Below are 25,506 nucleotides of genomic sequence, written 5' to 3'. Positions count from 1 at the left end.
GACAATGACTAATTAATATTAAAATCTGTAACATAATGTTTGGAGTTTTACTATTTTTACCATTTCTTCTTGGAACAACTGTAATCCACATTATTTCCTTAGGGATTAATAAAGTTTTCTGATTCTGATAGTTTCAGGATGACCTGCCATTATCCAATGACACATCTGCTTTCCTCGTTTCTCCTCCTTTTCTTTTCTCTTTTTTCTAAACTGAGCACCTCATGACTTTGAACTTTCCTTGTCCATCTTGGTTTTAATTTTGCACTCCAGTATGAACACCCATCCCCCAACCCGATGATCACTACAACATAACCTAATAGACCTACACCTTAGTTGACAGATTCACTTTGTCTAAGGTTTATTTCTGAGATTTCGCACGACCCAGGATTCAAATCATGAATCCATAATGGGCTTGGATTTACAACATTATAAATGAAATGTGCTCTATTTGGAAGCAGCAGGGCCCCTCCCCTTTCGACGGGTTGTGTGTGAGACTTTAAATCATCAAACTGTAAAATAAAATTTTAAATTGTTATTGATCCCTTTACCTAGTCCTAAAGTGTATATTTATTTTCTTACTCTTCTTATATATATATTAGCGGAGATGACAATAAAGTTTACTTTGACTTCAGCACGAGCAGGTGCACCGAGGGCTCTCGCGCTCACCTTTTGCGTATAGAATTTAAAAAAACAAAAACAAAATACAAAACAAACAAACATCGGTGTAAATTATAAGTAAATTATAAGTCTGTGTCATAATGTCTGGTGTTTTTGTGTTTGTTTTTATTTATTTATTTATTTTTCTATCGAAACACTTTCCATCACTTTGCTATTAAAACTTTTACGAGATTGATGAAAGCATGGGCTCTTTTTTTTTCTTCTTTTTTTACTTCCTTAAGGAAGTAATCGGTGGTAAGAAAAGAGAAAAAAAAGGAAACAAATGGACTCTGAAAAGATCTACTTCCCAAAAAACTCTCTAGGAAAACTCTGAGTGAAAGCCAAAACTTTGACATACAAACATGCTCATTAAGTGGATTGTTGGTGGTAGGACCAATTTACCTTATACACCAGCACTAACTTAGACTTTGAGCCCCTGTTAGTGACCAAATTAACATCTGAGCGCTCAGACTCACTGCAACAATGTTACACTCAAATCTCAACCACCGAGCAGCAGGAAAAATAAATAATGGCTTATATGTATATATAAATAAACATGCAATACTTATTGTTGCAAGACAAAAAGCATCAAGGTTGGTGAACAACGTGCCAAATTTCTTCATTTTCTATCAAAATGCTATAGTGTAAACTTGCCTTGCAGTCAGAGTTTTTTCCAACATTATTTTAATCCAATATCAGATTTTTATGCAGTCGTCATAGTGCATGCAGCGCACTACTGTGATGAGCAACATGAGTCTGCAATAAACACTTACAGTAACCTAAAAACAAGATACAGAGATAAGATTACAGACAGACTAAGGAAGGATACACAGCAGAGTATGAAGAAGAAGAAATAGTAGTAGTCCTCTAGTGTCACTCTCACATAATCTAATGTTTTTAAAGATTTTTAACCTGAAATTTCTGAATGATTCAGTTCAGTACTAAGGATGGCATATGCTAGGTTTGTTAGCCTATTAGCCTTACAACAGGCAAAGCAAATCATACTTGTATAGCAATAATACAATGTTACCTGAAGTGCAGGTGTTGCTCTCCAAACTGCACCGTGTACACAAGGTTGCACATTAACTGGGTATTAAAGCATGCCATGCTCAGGCAGAGGAGGGTGATGACCAGCAGCAGCAGCAGCAGCAGCAGGACCCTCAGAAGCCCAGGTCCTCCACAAACATCTGCCTTTTAACTCCTCAGTTAACAATCAAACTGCTCTGAGAAAATCAGCACCACCAGGGAGACGCAGGGCACCGAACTCAAACACAAACAGAGCCATCAGTAAAAATACTGGTGACTGCTCGCTTGCTGGGGGGACAACAATAGCTCATCAGCCATAACCAGACCTGGGAACATTAGTTGGAGTTTTAATGCATTAAAGGTTTTGGTTTATTAAGGCTTTGTCATTTAACTGACAGCACATTCACCAGGGAGACCAGGTTTCACTCACACTTTCACTGACCATATGCATCATTTTAACTTCTCTCTCAGATTAATCTCTCACTTTTAAACTTTTATACAGAATGTATTTACAAATTTTATGAACATACATTTTTGGAGTTATGACTGTCGCTGTAAAAACTGTTTTGACTTCATAATTTTAATCAAAATATAGATTAAAACAAGATCATATTCACACCCTGTAAAACATCTGGTACAGCGAGTGTTCTTTTAGATTTTATCAACTTCCTGTACAAGATGGTTTGCATGATAACTAGTGCATGTGTTGCAGAACTACAGCATCTCTGAAGTGTTATATATGACACTTTAAGAGAAAAATCAGGGGGAAACCAAGAGTTCACACTAACCCGTTTCTCAACCCTGCATTTGTCACTCACTCACTGTGACTAATCAAATATCCCCTCTCGAGTACCCGTCCTTTATGATAATAAGAAGAGGATCATCCTCAGTTGATCCTCAGGATAAATAAAGTATTATAAATCAATCAGTCCTGAAGTTGATGTCAGGCTGCTGTTAAGAAACTCTCATCAGTTCATGAGGCAGGCAGCATCAGATAAAAACTCAAATGGGGTTTTGTGTTTACTTGTACTTGAATGAACTGATGCTCCTCAGCAGTTTATGCAAATAAAACCACATTTTAACTGTGTGTGAATGCACAGTATGTGCCAGCACACAACAAAGAGGTAATGCATAAATACACTGAAGTCACTCAGCTGCACAGCACTTAGTGACTGTTCAAAATGGCACTAAATCTGCCCAATTTTATGTTAATGTGATGTTCAAACTGTGAAGGATTCCTATCCATCAATAGTGTGTCTATAGTATATGCAAATAATTTTCCCTTCAGTATTCACTCCACTGCAATGATACAATCGAGCCAATCAACCTGTGTTTCATGTTTCAACTGCACATGTTTTGGTTAAAAGTGAAACAAAGAAATGTTGAAAGAGGAAACAGAGAAAAGAAGACAAAACTTCTTAAATGTTGCACTGTTTGAAATTCTGCAGTAAAATTGCAGCTTTCTAAACCTAAAATGACGTTTTTAATTTTCTGAGATGAAAACTGAAAATTCAAGTGGCTGATTGGATTTCTCTAATTAACAAAATCAGATAGACACACTTACACATTCCAGTCTCTAAAGACTGACTGTGTGGGATTTACTACAGAACCGGTGAGTGTAACACAAAGCATATGAACGATGCATGAGTGTAAAATGAGTGGAGTAACTGGTTAAATATATTTGATGGTGTCAGTCACGTGCACTGGCTCACACTCCTTGTCTTCGAGGCAGGCTGTTATTTGAACCTTAACATATTTGAGACTGTTTTGATTACAGGGATGTGGTTACATGGTGACAGAGCAAAGTGAATGCTGTCACTGACTGTGATGACAACACTTCCATCTGTTTACATTTCACCCTTAGATGAATAGTCAGAGTGCACAGATCATTGAACTTCTGCAGCACTCCTCACTTATCTTCCTCCCTTATCAGCACCAGTGCAGTTGTTTTGCTTTTGTATTTTTTGCATCCTTTACTGATCTCTGTCATTGTTTCCGACTGAAGCAGGTGTTAAAGTACTTTCAGTATGAAAGCAAACACAGACTGAAAGAAAGAAGAAAGTAGGAAATCGCACATCGAGACCTCGGAGGTGGTTTCAGATTTTGTTGAGCCAGTTAATGCAAAGAAGGGACACACACTTAAGAACTGAATCTCTTTAACAGTTTCATTTCTCTTTGTAACACTGTTGTTCTGGGGGATGGTATCGCCTTCATGGCCATATAATAAGGATATTTGTGCATTACATGTGGGCAGCGCCATAGAGGTGGGAATCACCGTACATCCCACGATACGATATTATCACAATACTTAACGCAAGATACGATATTATTGCAATTTTTAAAAATATTTTGCGATATTCAGATTCTGTACATAAAGGTAAACTTTATCTAATATCAAAGTCTCACACTCAGTCTTTCTCTCATTTCAGTCAGTTTTATTGTTGACAAACTGAACGGTTTGTATTACAGCCTAGCCCAACTTAACTGAACGCAACAATCTGGTACAATTATAGCTATTCTGAACTATGCAGTTTATGAAAACTATGCAGCCCATTCAGCAACTGAAGAATTTGAAAGTAAATTAAAACAAAATATAATTTTAGATTAAATAAAAAAAGTTTTAAACTTAATTAAAATAAAACATGTCTTAAATTAAAATAAGTAAACTGTCATGTTTATTTCTGCCATAAAAAAAGTTAAACACATTTGGACAGTGAAGGAATGTCAGGATTCTTGCTCAGAAAAAGGATCAACATGCTCTGAAGTCAGAGCACAAAAACCTTTTTTGTAACAAAATATCGATTTCTGCTGTCCCTGTATCGATACATTATTAGCAAACAAAATATCACGATACTACACAGTATCGATTTTTTCCCCCACCCCTTCAGCGCCACTGTGTGGCTGCAGACACCGTCAGATTCAGCTGAGTCGGATTTAACGCACTGAGAGATCAAAGTGGGCTCGATCTATTGTTATAGACAGAGCTTTCCTGCACATTTACATGACCCTATTAAGCTTTTTGTTTAACAGAAATAAAAGGTAAACACAGAGATTTCAGTCAAATAAAGCAGCACTCACTCACTGCCTTTACTGTAAACTACCCCAGCATATTTACATAATCATATCACAGCGATTCATGTAAATTCTCTGGTAGTGAACAGCTGATTAACATGAAGCTCCATCTATATATGCAGAACAACACATTCAGGAGAACGTGAAGAGCAGACTGCAGTTATTTTGGGGTTTTGTTTTTTTTTTAAACAAATTATTACTAAGCATAAACCCCAAGCAAGCGTCATTTGACTCCACATGTTATCTTTCAAAGGAAGTCAGAAGAAATTCACAGGGACTCTCTCACTTTAGTGCTGGACTTTATAGTTTGATTAAGGCTGTGTCATATTATACCACCCAATATAAACTTTATGTGATTAAAAAAGTGTCACATCACAATATTAATGATATAGTGACACTGTGCCACATATTCCTTATCATGCATAACAACACAAGTACAGACACGTGTTGGGATGAGAGCAGCGTGTCGATTTTGTAGCTAAGAAGATGCTTCTACAATAATGTGAAAGTGGTTTGGTGACAAGAGGTCAGACCACCAACAAAAACACAATACTTTACACATCTTATATATTTTGCAAAATACTTTGGAGCCAACAGACTTGTTTTCACTGCCTGAGGCAAACACACACCACTAAAAACAGCCAGACTGTGACGACACGTGAGTAAAGAGAAATAAGCAGGCAGTGAATGTGAACCAAGTGTTAACAAATTCAGTTTCACATTTCAAATGAGGAAGTGTTTCATTCATTTGTTTGACATGTTATTCAAAGTTATTTCCTATACTGCTGTAAAAAAAGACGCTTTTTATTCAAATATCCTGACAAACCTTGAAGGCTATAACACCATCCACTAATTGTAATCACTAAGCAATCAATCAATAGTGAAAACAGCTAGCCTGCAAGACACACTTCATGATCAATGTTGGATTTTGTATTGCAAATTTCACAGACATAAAGAAAAGGGCAAACATGACCATCTTCAGCCTGCTGGACACCAGAGACACATTTGAGTGGGTATCAGAAGAATCCAGCGCACCTGTGTTAATAGACAAAGAGGTAAAAAGTGAAAAGCTTTACTGAAGTCAGTCCATTTGTCTAAAAACAGAAACTGCTGAGCAACCTCAGTATTACTGATAACCTGTTTAGCACACTTCAGTTCGGTAGGAAGTAGGAAGATGTTTATGCTTTATTAGCTTATACAGAAACTGTGACCTACAGTGGAGTAAACTGTGTACTTGCTTGTGTATAATCAGAACCATCAAAGTAAGTTTCTGTGTAACCAGGCAGGTTTCAGTCCCTCCCACTGACATAACTTTGACCTGCCAACAAATTTGCACTAAAATGATCAGCATCAGTTTTACAGTCGGGTTCACCTCAAAGAAAGAAATCAATGGTTTCTGAATTTGGGTCCTTCCTGGAAATGCTCAGTTCATCAAGAGATAATGTGGGTGTTTGAATGTGACTGAAAGTGGAAAAAACTGAGGGCATTAACTGTCATTAACAGTACAACATTTGAGTTCAGTTCAAAGGCATTTTGTTCTGACTGTCACAATAACATCAGTGGGGCCTGGTGACAAAGTCTGACTCACTGCTAGTGCTACATTTTAAAATGATGGTGCTGAGTGGGGCTCAATCTAAGCTCGCTGTTGCAGCTACTTCAGAGCTTTGTGTTCCACTTGGTAATAAAGACACAGCACTACTGAATATATTTAAGATAATACTGAGTAACAGTGTTGTCAACAGTAAGAAAGTGAGAGCATGAAGCACAATCGTCTGTGGTAAATAATGACTAGACTCAGAACTGATCAGTCAAATAAAAATGACTGTAAATAAAGGAGAACTCTGAGGCTGAAATAACAGGAGTGCTGAGTATCATTGCCCCGACACACTCAAGTAATAAAAGTGTGGAATCAAAGGTGACATGAGAAGGACCAACAAACAAGAAACAGAAGACGACGGGTGGAAAACAAGGACCGTGTGATCTGTCAGCCCCACATGACAAACACACTTCTTCAGCATCCATGGCATAGTGTCAAGAAATTATGCTGCGAGTGCCGACATGCAGCAATGACAGAAAAACTTTTCTAATGAAAGCCGAGAACATTTCAGATGACACGAGGGACAATGGAACTAGTTTAAATTAAAGAGGTTAAAGCCGACTTATTACCCAGCAGACAAGGCTGTGTGTGAGATTCTGTCCTTTAGTGAGGTTAACCTCTGCTGTCTTTCTGCTAGCTGTTTACATTCATTTGCTTCTCTCCCACCTGCTACCCTTACTTACACTACACAACAAATCTGTATGACAACTGGATGAGAATGAAGTATTTATTTTGAGGCAGCGCATAAACTACAGGGGAAAACCGCTGAGACTGTTGACTCAAAGCTAGGCCGCTCTTTGTGAATATCATACAAGACAAATGACAAAATACAGCCTGACTGAGTAAGCTTACTTATTCTACGTGCAGTGACTGCTCACAAAAACCATTAACCAACAGCCTCATTTTAAAGACATGAGTCATGATTTGAGTGTGCTTTATGGGCCTGAATATCTGATCAATGCATCAGACAAGATAAATATCAGGCCATCTGACAGCTGAAAAGCTCAGTGGACTCATTTAGTGGCTCAATGACACTAAACCAAAGTTAATCTACTGTTGAATGACTTCAAACACTCAAAGCTACTTCAGTTACACAAATTAGCGTGTGAATGACTCCCTGTGTAAACACCATCAACACTGATAAAAGAACAGCTAACAAGCTAACAAGTCACAAAACTTGTGACTTGTTAGCTTTGAGCTTCACAAAACAAAGTAACTTCTGCAGCAGCCAGTTTGAGCCAAGCTTTAACTGTCAGACAGATGACCTCACATTTGACTCTCGAATAGTTTGCAATACAGAGCAGTTCATGAATCAGTCGATGACTGCAAGTAGTTTTGTAGTTTGTAGGTGTTTGTGCTGATATGGTGTTTGGTTTTCCTCAAATGGTCCCCTGCATCACGACCATACATCTCCACACCTGTCCAAAAGACATTGTTGCACAAGTCTTGTGGTTTGTTCAGATGTAACTTTGCTAATCTAATAAATCAAGATTTCAAAACACAAAAACATTAAATGTTTAAACTGAGAAAAATAACCATTTTAAGAAAAATAATAGCCCCTTCCTTTATATGTGAAATGTAAAACGAACATGAAGGGCAGACAGCAGTTATTGGGTTTCAGAGAAAAACACAGATTTTGCACTTGTACTAAGTACTGTGAAGACAACAGACTTGTTTTGACTGCCTGAGGCAAACACACCGCTGAGAGCAACCAGAATGTGATGGCGCGTGAGCAAAGAGAAACAAGCAGGCAGTGAATGTGAACCAAGTGCCAACAAATGCACACTTCAAACAAAGAAGTGTGTTGTTCATTTGTTTGACTTTTTATTCAGTATTTATTTCCTATATTGTTTTAAATAATATCACATATTTATTGAAATATCCTGATAAAACCTTCAGGCTATAACGCCCTCCGCTAAATCTAAATCACTGAGAAATCAATCAGTAGCCAAAAAGACGAAGCCTGCTTGACACCCTTTATGATTGATGATGGATTTTGTATTACAAATTTTACTGACACAGTTCATCAAAAGAGAGACAGATTTCTTACCAGATGTTGATTGTCAGCCTGCTGGACACCAGGGACACTCTTAAGTCAGTATCAGAAGAATCCAGCGTACCTGCATTAATGAACAAAGATGTCAAACGTGAAAAGCTTTCCTAAATACTGCAACTTAAGTCTTCTGTCTAAAACAGAAACTGCTGAGTAATCTCAGTGTTGGTCATAACTGTGAAGTGTGCCGAGCAACTTAAGTGTTTGCAGGATTTGGATAAGTGGGAAGGTGTGAATGCTTTATTAGGTTAGATGGAAATTCCCACACACTCTTACATAATCTGATTTTCTCTGAGTTTAGAATTGAAACATTTAATCACTCAGTCAGTAATGAGCAAATATTCCTCTTTTCTTGGCAGACAGTTTTGCCATCACATTAGCAGATAATCCTTTCACTCTTGTCAGTGTAGTCTTATTGCAATGCCTTGCATCTCTCACCACCTCAGTCTCTGGGTTACTGCCCAATCTGAGCTGTTCCTCTGATATGCTCATTTCTAATCCTGGGAATAACAAAGTTAAGTGACTGCCTCCTATCTTTTTGTTATTGGCACCATGTCATCTCACTATTGTGCAAAATCTTTGTCAATTAAAAACAGAACATCAATCAAGGAAATAATCTGCACATTAATCTGTGAAAAAAACCTGGCAGCTGCACCTCAAGTAATCCTAAAAAGCCACCAGAAGGTTCTCAGTTATAGCCAAGATACGCCCTCTAGTGGCCGTGTGCGTGTGTGCTACCACAGCATGTTTAGTCAGTGACTAATCCGAGAGGATTACAATATAGTTGTGTGGGATAAGGCTCAATGACTTAGAAACTACTGTAAAATGTTTACAGTAGTTTACAAGAAAGAGCAGAAATCATTAGATCTGTGCATGGCTGCTGGCATTACAGCAGTTTTACAGTCAGGATCACCCCAGTTAGGTCTCTGAATCTGGGACTTTGCTGGTAAGAGTTACCAGCAATAATATAATATTAGATAATATGAGTGCTTGAATGTAACTGAAACTGGTCTCTCCCACTCTTTACACTCACTTGCACTGCATTCACAGCAAACCTGTCAGACAACTGACATGCTCGCCCTCTGACAGCTGAATCTCAATGGACTCATTCAGAGGCTTAATGACACTAAACTAACGCTAATCTACTATTGAATGACTTTAACCACTCAAAGCTACTTCAGTTACATTGTGCGAGTAATTTCCTGTTTAAACACCATCAACACTGATAAAAGACGACTCTCTCACACACACACTGCATTCAGTGAAGCAAACAAGTCATTCAGCATCAGGGACCCGTGAAGCCTCAAACCTCGAGCAGTCACTCGAGACTTCTATGCTGGGGCAAGAATTAATGTGATGTTATCTCTGAGTACTAAAATGTTTGTTTCACATTGAGTTTCACAAGTAAACCCACTGACGCATCATCATATTCCCCTTCACCTGTTACTCTTCACTTGTACAGATTTGTTCTCGCACTTTGATCATTAAGCACCATGGCATTCCTTAACTCTACCAAAAAACACATACTTTCAGTACTGTATTTGATTTTATCATAAAATTCTTTATCAACACATAGCAGTTGTGAAAACAAAGTCATTGTCGTTCTGCAGCAGCCAGTTTGAACCAACATTTTGCTGTCAGATGGCCTCACATTTGACTCTAGAATAGAGGGGGAAAAGCCCAGCTCAGCAAATTTACCACACTTCCCTAGATGGAAATGTGGTGAATTGAGAAGGAAATGAGAATGGCTCTGCAAATTCACCTCAAGTCACATATTGAAATGTTGTGAATTGAAGCAGGTGGATTTGCTGAGCCATCAGTTCCTGGAAAACTAGCAACTTTGCTCAGTGTCTTCCATTTGTGAAAAATTGCAATTATTGCTGTCAAACCTTTGTTTCTATCATTCTATTCATTATGATAATTTTATTATTAATGTATTATCATCAGATCTACAGCACAGACACAGACGTGAATGAATAAATCTTATAAATCAGGACTTTAGAAAAAAGAATCAATGTTAAATGTTTAAAGTAAGAAAAGTAAACATTTTAAGAAAAATAACAGCTCATTTAAAATTTGATGCCAGCATCATGTCTTCTCCCCGCTAGGCTCTGGGTGGTTATAAACTGACTCCACAGTTCAGTGTTTTACCAAAGGAGATGGGGACTGAACCTTGTGATTCGTAGACGACCTGCTTGACCTGAGGCTCTGATCTTTGAGATCTAGTCACATTCCTTAAGGGTATTAATGCTACTCTGCACAGACAAAGGGGGTTTCCATGCGCAAGGTGTAATATATCTACGCCATGAATTAAGACAGCTGCTGACAGCTTATACAGCAGCTCAGGGAGAGCAGACTCTCTGCCAGCTGAAGCTCAGTGTATTCACTAAGTGGATCAGTGAGATAACATCTTCATTAAAAAAACTCGTGCGATGGGATGTTACTCAAGTTCACACGTCTGTGAAGGCAGACAAGCGAATACTTTTTAGGCAGTGTGGTGTATGCTCTTCCGCTGCCACACCCTGCCTTGTCTCGTGTCTTTAGACTCATTGGTACAATGTTGTACAAACACCATTTGTGTATTTTCATGGTCAAAACAAACGTAACTTGAATTCTGGTCGCACACAGGAGAGAAAACCCCAAAGAAAAAGCCATATTTGTACTCGTCGACGTAGTCTGCGCAGGCTACACCAACTTAGCATGCTATAAGGTCAACATGCTAAGCCTAGTCCTTCCTTTGGTCAATTTAATGCACTTTCCCCGTTTTGCATTAGCTGAATCTTGTCTGAGCAGTTACAATAACCTGGGGGACGTGTCAACAACTTCACACTTGCTGGATATCCATGAGAAACCGTGAACATTGTAGCTAGCGTCAGGGAAGCTAACGAGTTACCTGAACGGCTGGAGTCCTCTTAAATCCAGAGTGAAGAAAAAGATCCTTACTAACTTTCCCATGCCTTTAACTAACTTACTTTACAGACCCATTATATAAATAATTTTTCTATTTGTATTTATCTTTTATTCAGCTTCCTCCGTTACCCTTTATCTTAGTGAGTTGTAAGACGAGAAAGAAAAGAAAGCAGGAAATACACGGGGGAAGCGGGTATTTCCTGCTTTCTTTTCTTTGTGTTGTGGCGAGCAGTGTGTAGTGACGCTCTACCCACAGTCGGCACAGCTGTGAGGTTGTAAACAGACTCAGACGCTAACCAATCAGGATGAGCCTTGCGGGCACGTAAGACCAATAAGGTGGCAGAAGGGGTCCGTTCAGCGGACATCTGGAGGTACTGAGCCTTGAAGGAACGAAACGCTAACCACCGTTATAAAGCGGAGAGCAGGGCATGGTTGAGACGTCTGCTCGGGGTAAGTATCGACCCGGATGATCAATGAGATACGGTCGGTATTTATAAGAAAAGTGACAGCTGCTGTTCCCCTTTACATTAGTCCGGCAACTAAAGAACGACAAAAGGAGGGAAGAGGACGTGTGGGGAAGCTGTCTGCTCGCCGCTGGATTTTTCTTTTCTTTTTTATATTTCATTCTTCTTGCTACTGGCCAGGGTTGCTTTATATTATGTTTCTATGGCAAATACATTATAATTAACTTCGTAAAGTTTTATTCTCTACTACCTTGCCCCGCCCTGCTCTACCCCGCTTAGAAGGAGTTTTCTCTTCCGAAAGGACCCTTTACGCGTTGAGCTGGATTTAAGTGCCTTCACTACCACTCGGACAGGATGATACGGTTACCATTTTCTGCAGCTGTTCTTCTAGTTTTTATCAGCCAGGTCTTTGGAGACTTGATCCAGGCGAGTGTAGGGGATGATGTTAAGTTTGTCCTCTCAGATGAGTGCATGGAGGGACACGGGGCACTGAATCTACACCTGAAGGACGGCAGCATTCAGGTGGTGGCGTCTCTTCATGGTGATTGGGAGCCGGGGCGAGCTTACACTGACCGGGTGACTGTAAGCAGCGATTTTTTTAATACTGACAAGTGTAGATTTAAATGACCAAGGCATGTATGACTTTACATGCAAGAAGAAAGGGAAGCTAGAGCTCACTGATCTGCAAGTATTCCTGCCCTCTGAAGTTGTTGTAGATGAGGGTGAGGATGCTGCACTGCCGTGCCGCTCCATCACAGCAGGTCAGAGGGTGAAGTCTGCGCAGTGGAGGCGAGACGGAGAGGTGGTGCTGGAGCTGAATCCTTCACAAGTTACTGATGGGAATGGCATTGAAAGCCGGGTATCAATACCATCAGACTGGTACCAAAGGGCAGACCTGTCCCTCACCATAAAGCGAGTTCAGCTGAGGGATCGAGGCGTTTATTTCTGTGACGTGGACAAGACGGAGCGACACCGCTCAGCTGTGCGCCTGCGAGTTCGAGAGACTGTCCCTGACTCCCTGACCAGCACGCTAAAGCCTACATTGATGGTGAGTACATTGACTTTACGTGTGTTTTATTTATTTTTACACGTGACTCCAAAGAAAACAGCGTGGTTGGTGTTGTTTGCTCCTCTCCTGCGTCTTTCTGACGCGCATTCGGATTTAATTTCTGCGGGTCACACTTTCACGGTGAAGTGGTTTACAGCAGACATAGAACTACATCTGTCTTTGATTTTCACAGTGCATCCACGACTCCACAACAAGTGCTGGCCCAACTGGTGGTGAAACTGGCCCCTCAGGTGTGGATGCAACCTCAAAATCATATCAGGGAAATTTACAATACTGCTATTTATGCTGATATGTAAAGAGTAAAAAAAAAATAACATAAATGAAAGTGTTGAAAAAGTAAAACAAGATCCCAGCAGCTACATTATAAAACAACAGTACCGTCACCTTGGTAGAGTTTTCCCTGCATACTTATAACATGACTGCTTTACACTTTAGTTTGACAATAAATACAAGAACTTAACCTTGTTGCTGCGCAATATAGTCACAGAATAAAACTGACAGATGTATCAGGGATGTTCGGTCGTGAATCCGCAACAGTAAGTCACAGTTCCATTGAATAGTTTGAAAGTTCCTGCGTCTGAATCTGATCGCATTTCTGCTCTTGTATCCTCTGCAGCCGACACAGACGACTTCAGAATTAAACGGACTGGGAACTCTGGTCTCTGTCTGCATCACAGCTGTGGTGTTTTTGGTTTGCGGCCTTGTGTGTGGATGGCTCCTGAAATCTCACTGCTCCACGTACGTGTCACGTCTGCTACGACGTTTTGGAAACGGAGATGAACACCATGATGTAGATGGGGTGTCGGAGCCTCTCAGCCATCCTCCTCCTCTGCAAATGAATGGCCACTGTCCATTAAATATGCCCCAGGCAGTCGTCTGAAGACCTTTAGGATCAGAATTTGACAACTTTTAACTTATTAATGCGCTTCAGCTTATTAATGTGTGCAGCTTATAATTATAATTATGATTTATTCTATTTTTTTAAAAAGCGATTAAAGCTTTCGTTTAATTTACTTTTTCTTATTTTTCTAATTCTTATCTTTCTTGCTTCAGCTGTGTGTGATTAAATAAACAGTGTGTTTACACCACTGCCTGAGTGAGGCGATACATGTTCACCTTCAGTGCCTTCAGTCCTCACAGGCTTCCTGTATGTTCACGGTGAAGTCCGGACATTTTCACGGACACTTCGTGGTTCGCCTGCTCCATCACGGAGGCCTCGGCTTAGGTTAAAAGTTCCTCCTCCCGGACGGAAACACGTGGCTTGACAAATAAAACTAAATTCTATGAAGCCTGGCTCACCTTCTTATTAGAATCCGTTTTATAAACGTCAAACGCATGATTCTACCATTCAACAATTCACATGAATACATTTTTAGGCCACAGTGCTTCTTGGATTAATTTTAATATTTTTAAACGTATGTTTACATTTATTTTTGTTAAATAAGAAGCAGAAATTAGTCCACACCTCTCAAAATCTACTAATGAAGCAAACCCTTTCGCTCTCCACACAAACATTTTCTGAGGCGGATACAAAGAAGACAAATTGTTCGGTAATTTTTACATCAGCATTTATTTATCACTATTTAACACAAATCACTGCATAACTTTTCTTTTTGTATTTTACGACAGAATTCGGATTAAATGATGTAATGATTGCTTACATCCACTGAAGTGTTCAAGATCAACTTAATGATTCACTGGTTGAAAACTGACAAAACGCGGTATGATCGTTATGTGTGGTATTGTCAACACACAGAAAAGACTACATTGATAACATTATGTCCCATTTCATCACTGACTTGATCGGAAAGTCAGCATGATAATAGTATGTAGAGCTATTTAAATCTGTCTTTTTCTCTCTTTTTTGGAAAATTTTTTTTCTGTCAGTGTCATCCACTAAACGAATTTCCTTAAAGAATGAAATGAATTCTACACATGTGCGATATACACATTAAAAACCTAAAGCCTACACTTCCACTTTGAATGTACCAAAAACGACTTAAAACAGGTTTAAAACGATCAGATGAGCTGTTTGGATTTAGTGGCCTAAAGGGCCTCAGATTGAGCCAAACGATTTGCACAGGCCTGTGTGCAGCGCTGTAGTATTAGGCTCGGCCTCCTGGCTGTGATTATTAATGGTGGCCAATTATTGCTCAAGCACGAGAGTCTAGACTCTATTTTTATGTCAATAAATCAACAGTAAATCGTTTTTTTCGATGGTAAAAACGACAGGTTTATGCGGAATACGTGATTTTTCATAACTGTTGCAGCTCTCTGTTGTATACTAATAAACTGTTGATCAAAATATAATTTCGGTTATTAAATGGAGAGCGATCTTTACGCATTCGGACGTTTTTATCTCACGCCGAATGATACTGCCCCCTTCACTTCAGAATCACGGTGTTATTAGCACATTCTTAATTTTTTGACTTTTTGATCAAAATGTAATTTTTTTAAAATTCATTTAGACATTTAGAAATCGCGCAAAGTTCAAATTCTGTTAAATAACAATCAGCAGCTTTTTTTCCTTAAGTACTTAGAATACAGTTTATTTGACACTGCAGTTCCTTCGCAGCCCACCAGGGGTCTCATGAATATAATGTCATAGAACAGTGTAGAATACGAGAATACAACATCAGAATAGAATTGTATGTATGTCACAATATAGCGCGGTATATCATAGTGTGATACTGTAACAATGGTAGTGTATGTATGTATGTATGGATGATGCCTGACTTTCAGGCGGAGCTGATTTCATGGCTTTACTAACGGAACTGCTAAGACAGTTCAACATTATTTTGTCATCAACTGTAATTTTACCTAAGCTGAAATGTTAGCAGCTGTAAGACAGCGAAAAAAGAAAGATGTTTGGACAGCATGTTCTAGGGCAGGAGTGTCAAACCTATGGCCGGAGGGCCACAATCAGCCCAGCAGAGACTCTAATCTGGCCCACTGGACAACCTTGGAATATGTGATGTTGGACACGAGATTCTGAATTGATAGTGTATTTTCTCTTTTACAGTTTGTATAAAAGAATCCCCCACTGCCATTCATACTACACTAAAACAATTAAGTAATAGATAAACAATAACACTTAAAACATAGAAAATGTAATTTTTTGTGGGGGATTTTGTTTTTGTTATATATTCTGATTAAAATAAAAACTTTTTTTGTGAAATAACGTGAATTACTTTCTTGTAATTTAATCCCTACCATAACCTTTTGTTTTTATACTAGTTAGCACATGTTCTTTCATTACTGCAGCAGTATTTCTACATCATGCAGTAAAACTGCACGAGTCGTACTGTTCACACTGACACAAAGGGGAGTTTTTCTGGTTCTGCACCCTTGAGATCAAAGTGGGCCCTACGAGGGCTTTTACCATGAGTTTGACAATTAAGGTAATATGCCATGGTTGATTTTTCTCATCAGATGACTGAACATGATGTCGACTTACGTGCAAAGGCCTGGTGAAACTTATTAAAACTGAATATCCTCTTTGGTGTGACACTGCAAGGCAAAGCATTCAAACAGCAAAGTGAAAATGTAGAGTAACCATATGTAGGTTTATCTGAAGCTTTGCCTTGTTTTGGTTTAGCAAGTCTGAATGTCTTTGGGCAGTGCATGGTTCACTGAAACCGTTATGTGGACTAAACATGACTTCAATTAATAATGGATGTCATATTTGCAAGGCCACCTGGGTTGACTGGAAGACTGTTTAGTTAGCCTGGCAGGGCGAAGGACGCTGTCTCAGCTGAACTATGGACACGCACACACATACACTTACATTGATAAGCACTCACTCATCCCCCCTCCCCTTCCAATGCCTTCGATGCTTGTTGCCTCCTGGGGAGCACGAGGCGGGTCTGGGCCCGCGCTGGAGTCGACGCAGTGGCAGGATGGCTGCTGTGTTGCCTGGGATTACTCCTTATCCCCTACCCAACCCTTTTGCTGGTCACGTGCTCTATAATGTTGTACTGTGGACATTTATGTGCTTTCTGTGCAGAGGAGTTCTTTTTGTTTCCTGCTCTCATGCTGTCCTCCTATAGCCCAGCATGAGTAGAGGTCTCTTTTTTCCTCTTGTACTTTCCTATTGTAGTGTACATTTCAGTGGTTTTTCTGTAATGCAACCGTTCTCTGACTTGTATCCCCATGTGATGTCTGTGTTGTGTGTGTAAGGTCAGGGGTCGGGTTCATTCCACTGCAGGGCAACCTGCCACTGCATGTGGCGAATAAAATTTGAACTTGAACTTGCAGGGCTGTGCGCTATATTCACACTCAAACTAAAACCAGAATGTCAAAACAAAACTACTTCCCTTTAAATCTTTCCAAACATGTAGCCTACAGCACTTTACAACATTATGTAATGGAAAAAAGCGGTGACACATTTATGTACTGATATTAGTTGAAGTCAAACACATCACAGCCTGGTTTTAACAGTCTTAGCCTTAATTTGACAGGATATTCTCTTTTCTAACAGAGCACATCCAGGGGAACGTCTAAATGTCACTAAAAAACAGGACAACAAACAGCCATGGGTGAGAGTGTGACTGTGTGTTCTGTGCGTCTCAAAGCTCTTCAACAGCAGTGGGTATGGGGTAACTGAAAGTTTGCAAGTGAGTGTGAGCAAAAAGGTGGGTACGAATGACTGTACCAACGATAACTGAATGAAAGTACGGCTTATACCTGAAAAAGCTTCCAGTAAGGCTTGATTTGCGGTCTTCCAACAATTTACGGTACAAACAAGAATCTCAAGTGTTTGATTTTCTTTGTAACATCTCTCTTACCGTCACCCAGATCATTAAAATGCTGAATCATCAAAGATCAGTAACAGCTGAAGGTTTTCCCCCATTGGTGAGAGCAAGTTCTGTATGTATATTCATTTACAGCGAGTACTAATCCTGTCTGTTTCTACAGATTTACAGTCTTTCCTGTTTTCTTTGCTCTTTGTAAAAAGCTCAGGTTAGCTGCTGCGTGCCAATAAAGTTTTGAGTTGGTAACAAAGTGACGCTCTAACCTGATGCAGATTACAGTCATGATTTTATTCATTTTGCACATTAAATGACTTCAAATGTTTGATGGAATAAACACTGAAAACCTTTGAACAAAGAACATTAAGATAAAATGAATATACAACAAAGTAAGAAGCATTAATCTGCTGCCATAATACCAGTTAAACCTGAAGCTTCATCTAAACTCAGTCCAGGTGTTTCTCTGCAGTCGGCTCTGTTATCCTGACAAAACTGTTTCCAGCCAGAAAGGCTGCAGGTATTTGTGTGAAATAAAGACAGCGAGGGAAAAATTTACACCAAAGACATTTGAATAAATAACAAGTGAGAAGAAAACAATGAAAAGATACAAAACATCAGCAATATACAGCTTGTAACAGAGCAAACAGGGATGACATGACAAGTGTGAGGAAGAGGAAATGAGTCTATCAATGAGTCGAGGTGTTAGGCCACACACGAAGTCTCTGAGTCACCGTCCTCTCTCGTTAATCACCTAAAAATATTTATAAGATTTTTTAAATTGCGTCTCTTTACTAACAGTATCATATGATGTTGTTAAGACCACAATAAAAAGGATCAAATGTGGGCAACAAAGAAACAAAACTCTGGGTTTTTGTTCTATACACAAAGCTGAACGCAGACCTTCATTCATTTATTTTACTGCCTCTTCACCACCCTTCTTCCCAGCCTTTACTCAGTGCACCAGCTCCAGCTGGCTGGTGGAGAAAGGCAGGACCCCACTGACGTAGTAGGCGATGCCCAGGGAGAGGAGGGCGATGACCACCAGCAGCAGCAGGACCCTCCAAAAGCCCAGGTCCTCCACAAACTCCTGCCAGGTGGTCCTGAAGCTGGACAGGACGCCCTCGGTGCTCTGCAGGTTCGGGTTCAGTAAGGAGTGGCTCTCCATCGCACTGAGACACACACACACACACACACACACACACACACACACACACACACACACACACACACACACACACACACAGAGAAGTTTGTTATCTCTCACATGTAACTCTGTTCTTGTTCCTTTTTTCTGTGGTAAAGCTAAGAAAACCCACAATCAGTGTAGGAGCTAAAATGAAGATAAACCCTTCCAGAGGATCTTGTTTTAAGTCTAACTTAAAGCAGGCACAGAACAGTTCTCTGGGTCAGTATTATTGTTCTGAAAGCTGTGTGAAGTCTTGCTTGAAACTCTACCTGCTTTGCAGGAGAGAGCCAATCAGGACAGATCATGCTTTGACTGCATGATCTGTCCTGATTGGTTCTCCACCCTCTGTCCTTGCAGCTCTGCTCACCTCTCACTGTCAGCCATCTGCATGGTCTCCAGTTTGGAGTGGGCTCCTCTGTTGAAGCCTTTCACCTCCTGCTCCTCCAGCCCCTCCAGCAGACGAATAGCATCCTTGTTGACTCCGCGTCTCTTCGCCAGCACCAGAGGAGTCGATCCGTTGTGGTTACTGCAGTAATAACAAAAGCAATATATTATTTCTTTTATCCAACACACAAGTTTTGGATCTTTGTGTGCCAGGAAACCTCTATGATGTGAATATGCTGTTCCACCACTGTGCATACATAACTACAGTCACACATGTAGCCTGCTGATAAAAACAATATGATTAGTCTGCACAGTGGAAATAAAAGCTAATGTTTTTGCTAAGTTCAACTGAAAACTGAAAGCACTGAATCCTTTTGTCGTGGGTATGGGTGATTTACGTAACATCAACTCATAGCAGTAAGTGATGACCTCATTTAGTGAATTAAAACAATTTCACAACTCCCAAAAATTCCCTGAAAAACCACAAAGTATTTAAGTGTTTGTGTCATATTTCAGCAGCTTCATCAGGGGCATCCGTTGGACAAGTCTAACAGTCTAAAAAGAGGTTAATCAGTACAGCAGCAGCATGAGGTCATCTCTTGTGTTTGCCATGGGGTGACTGAGATCTGTTAGCTTATCCGTATCCATTCATCTTGTAAGCATTTAAACACACACAGCAAAATGTGTACTATGTGCAATTCAGTTAGGTGGACAAAAAAGAAGAGCTCCAAAGCCGACGAGATGTTTCTGGACACTTTCAGACACTGGTTTAGATCTACATGCATGAAGAGTTCAGAGACTTCCTGTTGTGTTCATGCTCACGAGATCATTTTTGTGTCTGCTGGGGAGCGATATCACAGTACCAGTAAAAACACAAAGTCTGGTTTATTGCACTCTTCAGTTACAGGATTATTTATCAGAGCTTTAAAGTCTCCCAGAGAAACATCAGATATTCAGCTTTAGTTTGTTCACAACTTGCTTGATAACCCAAAAGCCAAGTAGCTGTAGATAAACACAGAGAAACACGGATATGATGGGAAGTCATGTGTGAGGGCAGTGATGCAGAGCAGTACGTTCTGGTGACAGCTTGCTGGTGTGATCTGTCAGCGTTTCCTGCATCTTCATTAAATATGTCCTGGGGAAATACCACGGTGTGACGGAGTATCACTTGTGCAGCATTGTTAATATGTAAATTAAGAGCAGCATATTAATCATTTTGCACCACTGTCACATATAATGCTGTACTGAAGTGCATTGCACAGCTCTCACCGTGCCATTACATATGACATATTACTCTGTATGGATTCTGGAAATATATTTTCAAGGTCACTTTGGGTGCTAATGATGAAGGTAAAGGTGAAATGCTATTCACGGTGCCCAAGATGATAGTATATGGTTGTGAAGGTTGAAGACGATCCATACAAAAGAAAAATGTGCGTGATCTAAAGGTTTCAACAATTTTCACATCTGGTGCAACCTTGACCCGATTTTCCCTCAAAATGAAATCAGCTCGAACTCTTATTGGTGTTTACCATCACACACGACTTGAACACAACAGTTTGAAAACTGGACTTAAAACTGCAAACAAACAGAACCAAATACTCCTCTCGTCTCCTCTGAGGGGAACAACGGTGCACTCCCCCCGAGGGGACAGGAAGTCATTAGATTCGCTCTGCTGAGACCCTTAAAAGGTGAATTCCACCAGTGGGATTTTAGCAGCAGTTACAAAATACTTATTTTTTAGTTATATTTATTTCATTCATGAAATTTACGATGCTTTGATTCAAATTCCCCAACTAACTTTATATATTTAAGATGCTCACTAAGCAGTTACAAAGAAAAAACAACCCAAATAACGTTAAATGAATACTCTGACAGAATTAACACTAACCTCCGACTGAAGATTCAGAGTACTGCTGTCAGCCATCTGCTCAATTTTAAATTTGTTTCTTTTTGCTCCTTTTTTGTTGTCAGTTGTTTATGGCTTCAGATCATCTCTACAGCAGCTTTGCTCATTGCAGTTTAATTTGAGTTTAGTGCTATTTTCATTCATTCAGAAATCTCTAAAGGGCAGATTTAAGTTGTTTAGAGAGGGTATTACAACCCAAACAGTCTCAGTACACCACATGTCTTTTAGCTTCTACCATATCAACGTGAATAATGCATGATTACATGATTCTGAATAGTTGATATACATGAAATTAAAACTGGAGTTAAAATGAGAGAACATTAAGTTGCTCAGGATGGAAACAGCTCACTGTTATCACCTGAACTCTGAATTCTTACCAGATGTCGATCTTCAGCCCGTTGGACACCAGGAACTGTATCGTATCCACGTGGCCGCACAGGTGCAGCGCCGTATTCCCCTGATAATCCGTCGCCAGCAGATCGGCCCCGAACTTGTGCAAGAGGCGGCATATTTCCACGTTCCCTCTGGCGGCGGCTAGGTGGAGGCCGGTGCGGCCCCGGTTGTCACGGATGTTGGGGTCGCATCCGGTCTCTAGCAGCCTCTTGGCGAAGGGCAGGTCTCCATCGATGCACGACTGCAGCAGAGGCACGCTGGTCTGCGACGAGTCGTTGATGAAGACATAGGACATGTTCGAGTGGGTGTCCGAAAATTCCAGCGTACCTGAGACGGTGAACAAAGAGGCAAAATGTGGAAATGTTTTCTAAATGCTGAACTTAAGATGCATGCTGAGCCCCCTCGGGAAGCACTCCAACCCCACTCCACTCCACCTGCCTGCATCTGTCTCCCCTGTTAGAAAGAAGGGTGGTGTAAATTGAGCAGCAAGTGTTGAAAGAGGCTCAGTTCTTAAACTTGTTTCCTCACTTTCTCGGATTTCTCTGCTTTTTTAAAGAAAAGAATTCAAGTTTCAGACTGGAAATACTGATCCCTCTCCTCGGATTTCCATCACAATCCAAATCATCCTCCTTTTTTTTCTTGCCTCATCTGAGAGTTAAAGTCACTGCACCTCATCTTTCTCTCGTCTAACTGGCATGACAATTATTTAAAATGAACCTGATTACTCGGCTGGCCTTTTGAAATTAAGCATCAGGGATCAATGAGGTTGAGTCCATCTCCCAACTCTTAAGACACATTTATCAAACACATTTAAACTCCCTGTTTTCTGTGTTTGCATCTTTAACCACACTTTTTTGATGAATCCTCCTCTCCTGCTTTCTCTTCACCATCTCTGAAACCTGCACGTGAGACTCACTGTGTGATTTCTCATTTCTCCTTTCTGACATTAGCTCTTTCCCCTCTCTCACTTTCAGACAGCGAATACTGCCACCTAGTGGCAAATAATCACATAGCTCATAAACACACTCAAAGATCTCAGCGTGCACACACACAAACACCTCATGAAAGATCTGCTGAGACAAGGTTTGTTGGTTTGTTGTTCCCAATTATACTGAATGGGCTTCCTGAGAAGACGTCTTTTGTCCTGTTTGTGTGTTTCTGTACCTGCAGTTATTCGAAGTTTCGGTGAGCTGTTTAGGAGAAAAGAATATTTTGACTTAAGGTTTTATTCTGCATAGTTTTTACTGGAAGTTTTTAAAAAAAGAAAACGGCGACAACAGCGTTGTCCAAAATTACAAATTTGTGTATTTTCCTCTTTTTTAAAAAAAAAAAATTATTCAAATAAACTAAGATATATTGAAGTCAAGGAGTATAACAACAGCAGTATTTATGGGGTACTTATTTAAATTTCAAGTCAAAGTCTGTGTCTGACAACTATTTACACTCACTGGCTACTTCGTTAGGTACACCTTGCTGCGAGTGCCAGATTAGTTATTTTGAATGAATGAATTTCTGTGTTTTTTCATTTGTACAGTCAGCCAGTAAGATCACTCTGATTTGGCGCAGTAGGAGTGCTGATTAAAGCCTTTCTCATGGGGTCTACCAGGCACTGTGTGTTTTCTGGGGGGATGGAAAAAGTAGCAGCATGAAGTGGTGATTTTGGGACCTCAGGTCATAGTAAGTCCACATGTAGTGAATCTCACGTTGGACCGATTAACACTGCTCCAGCACCGTAAGTACACTACCTAGATGATCTAGTTGACTTGGCATTGCATCATTTCTGTTGTTGAACTTCTGACTTCTTTGCTTGTTCACCCTTCATGGATTAATTGAAAACCTGAAGTTGAGTATTATTCGTCCAATTAACTGGACTGGACAAGTTATTCCCAAAACATGGAGTGAACTACCTTCTTTTTTTTCCTTTTTGAATGAGCAGAGTTGACTAATTCTTGACAGGCAGACAAAAGAGCATCAACCTTGGGCTAGGGCAGATGAGCTACAACAGCAGAAGACTACATTGGGTGCAACTCCTGAGGCTACAACTCACACCGGCTCACCAACTAAACACTTTTAACGCCTTTCTGACTCTATGTTAAGTAGAGTTAAAGTAGTTCTGATAGCAGCCAGTGTAAAAATCTGTGAGAAATCAAACGGTGGATCTTGTTGCTGTTCACTTCCAAATTTTTAATTTACCTTTTATACTTTTAAGCATTACAGCTACAGACACATGCTTTAACCAGGTATTAACAGATCAAATGATGGTCCACACCACTGTGGGTGTTTGCTTTTCTTTTTTAAATCCAACCTCCTGAATGAGTCACACTGGCTCTACTCTCCCTGTATGCTGACCTCACACCTATGGTCACTTATTGCACTCTACTCAGCACTGTTTATTTATACCTGATGTTTGCTGTGACTGCACAGCTGTGACTTTATCACTCTGCCATCAAAGCACAAATTCCTTTGTGCTCTTATGCAAGATTATCTCCACTTGGCCTCTGTCAACAGTAATAACAGTTGATTCAAACATCGACTTTTAGCCCAGGTCAATCACAATTGTTTGGACAACGGGCTCGACCTCAGTCAGAGCAGTAAGTTAAAGAATAGAAAAATACAAATGCTGCTTAGAAAAGGCACAGATTTAACAAGATGCTGGAACCATTCTGGTCCACATTTGCACGACAGCACCCCTAACCCCATCACATTGTATGGGGTGGCTGTTGCTCAGGAGGTAGACTAGTTCATCTACTGACTGGAAGGTTGGCCAGTCTGCGTGTATCCTTGGGCAAGATACCAAGCTGTTCTTCGATGCATCCATTTGAGTATAAGTGTATCTGAATGTTAGATAGAAAGCATTTCAAAGCATAGAGCAAGTGCTTGTATGAATGAGACGTGTTGTATTATGGCTTTGAGTGTCAGTCCAGATTTGTCAGCTGCACATTCATAATGAGAATCTGTCGCTCGACCACATCCCAAAGATGCTTGTTGAACTGGGATCTGTTGACTGTGGAGGTCACCAACCATTTGAAGGTTGAACCCTTAATAACGAGACAAGTCTGTATGCAATAAACCTCCTCAAATCTTAAAAAAGACAACTGATGTAACCGTGGTAAATCTTGCGTGTATCTCTAGGCCTCTGGGGTTCAAGAAATATGAGTTTTAGTAAAGAAACCTGACACACAAAACATCTTGACGTCTAACCAGAGTATTTGGACCCATCCGTGCACACCGCTCGTTACCACAAGTATCAATGACGCCTGTATCCGAGTATATGTTGTCATTAACAGGATATAACGAGCAGAATACAAAAAGCTCTCGAGAAATCAGCTTTCATGAATGTGTAGAGTCATTTTTTCTGGAGAAAAAAAAAAGCTAAGATCAAAACTGTAGCAGGCCGTCGACTAACTATTTCACCTGGGAGGACAAATCCAACAGCACTGCATCCTCATCATTACACCTTAATCTTCATCCTGTACGAGAACTCTTTGCATGCAGTGACTTTTGCACGCAACCACTAAATAAAACGTTAGGAGCTAGCATTAGCCTGAGAGCTAACGTTGTGCACATAGCTGAAACGGCTCACAAATGTGCAATTCTCCGCCCGTACAAGCACACAGGGCAACAGACTGCACATTCACGCTCTCTGACGTCCCTCGGTTATTACACTCACCTGTTAATGGGACCCAAATAAGAAGAAAAAAGTCTCCTCGCTTTTTTGCGAGCTAATGCTGCTAACAATGTTGTTGTTGTGCTACGAGTTCCGCTTCTTCTTCTTCTTTTGATAAGGTGAACTACCGCCACCTACTGGACTGGAGCGAAGGTTCTATCTATCTATCTATCTATCTATCTATCTATCTATCTATCTATCTATCTATCTATCTATCTATCTATCTATCTATCTATCTATCTGAGTTTTATTATTCTAATTTTAAATAGAAACATATAAAATTATTAATGTGAATAAAAACTATGAGGCAGAAACAGAATTTGTGATCTATCTCTACTGCAATTTTCATTTCTGTTATTGTTTTGGCC

The 25,506-nt window shown here is 40.1% G+C and overlaps 1 protein-coding gene, 1 long non-coding RNA gene and 1 pseudogene across 3 annotated transcripts in view; 1 reads left to right on the top strand and 2 right to left on the bottom strand.

The window, feature by feature from the left end:
* The window catches only part of LOC146522550 (uncharacterized), a 105,959-nt gene extending 94,431 nt beyond the window's left edge, over positions 1–11,528 (bottom strand). Inside the window, exon 1 of the long non-coding RNA XR_014870294.1 lies at positions 11,299–11,528. This is a non-coding gene — a long non-coding RNA (uncharacterized LOC146522550). The remainder of the gene's footprint in view (positions 1–11,298) is intronic.
* Positions 11,529–11,537: 9 nt separating this feature from the next.
* LOC146522549 (uncharacterized) lies at positions 11,538–14,410 on the top strand (annotated as a pseudogene). The gene is made up of 2 exons (XR_014870281.1): positions 11,538–12,827; positions 13,465–14,410. The product of XR_014870281.1 is annotated as an uncharacterized LOC146522549 (transcript).
* A 3,459-nt stretch (positions 14,411–17,869) lies between these two features.
* Positions 17,870–25,282, bottom strand: ankrd46b (ankyrin repeat domain 46b). Its single transcript, XM_085138414.1, has 4 exons — positions 25,142–25,282; positions 21,456–21,798; positions 19,153–19,311; positions 17,870–18,768 (listed from the first exon to the last, which is right to left on the bottom strand). The coding sequence occupies exons 2-4, from the start codon at positions 21,764–21,766 to the stop codon at positions 18,552–18,554; spliced, it is 687 nt and encodes a 228-aa protein (XP_084994540.1). The 5' UTR covers positions 21,767–21,798; positions 25,142–25,282; the 3' UTR covers positions 17,870–18,551.
* Between the last annotated feature and the right edge of the window lie 224 nt (positions 25,283–25,506).

This window comes from Neolamprologus multifasciatus, chromosome 3, assembly GCF_963576455.1.
Source record: "Neolamprologus multifasciatus chromosome 3, fNeoMul1.2, whole genome shotgun sequence".
Taxonomy (NCBI): domain Eukaryota; kingdom Metazoa; phylum Chordata; class Actinopteri; order Cichliformes; family Cichlidae; genus Neolamprologus; species Neolamprologus multifasciatus.
This window is presented reverse-complemented; position numbering and strand designations above follow the sequence as displayed.

What these genes read in the sequence shown, in the direction of transcription:
- ankrd46b (XM_085138414.1), bottom strand. Translation starts at nt 21,766, where the DNA reads ATGTCCTATGTCTTCATCAACGACTCGTCGCAGACCAGCGTGCCTCTG. An exon ending in GGGCTGAAGATCGACATCTG is followed by an intron (nt 19,312 to 21,455) that starts GTAAGAATTCAG and finishes TTATTACTGCAG; the next exon opens with TAACCACAACGGATCGACTC. An exon ending in CAGATGGCTGACAGTGAGAG is followed by an intron (nt 18,769 to 19,152) that starts GTGAGCAGAGCT and finishes TGTGTGTCTCAG; the next exon opens with TGCGATGGAGAGCCACTCCT.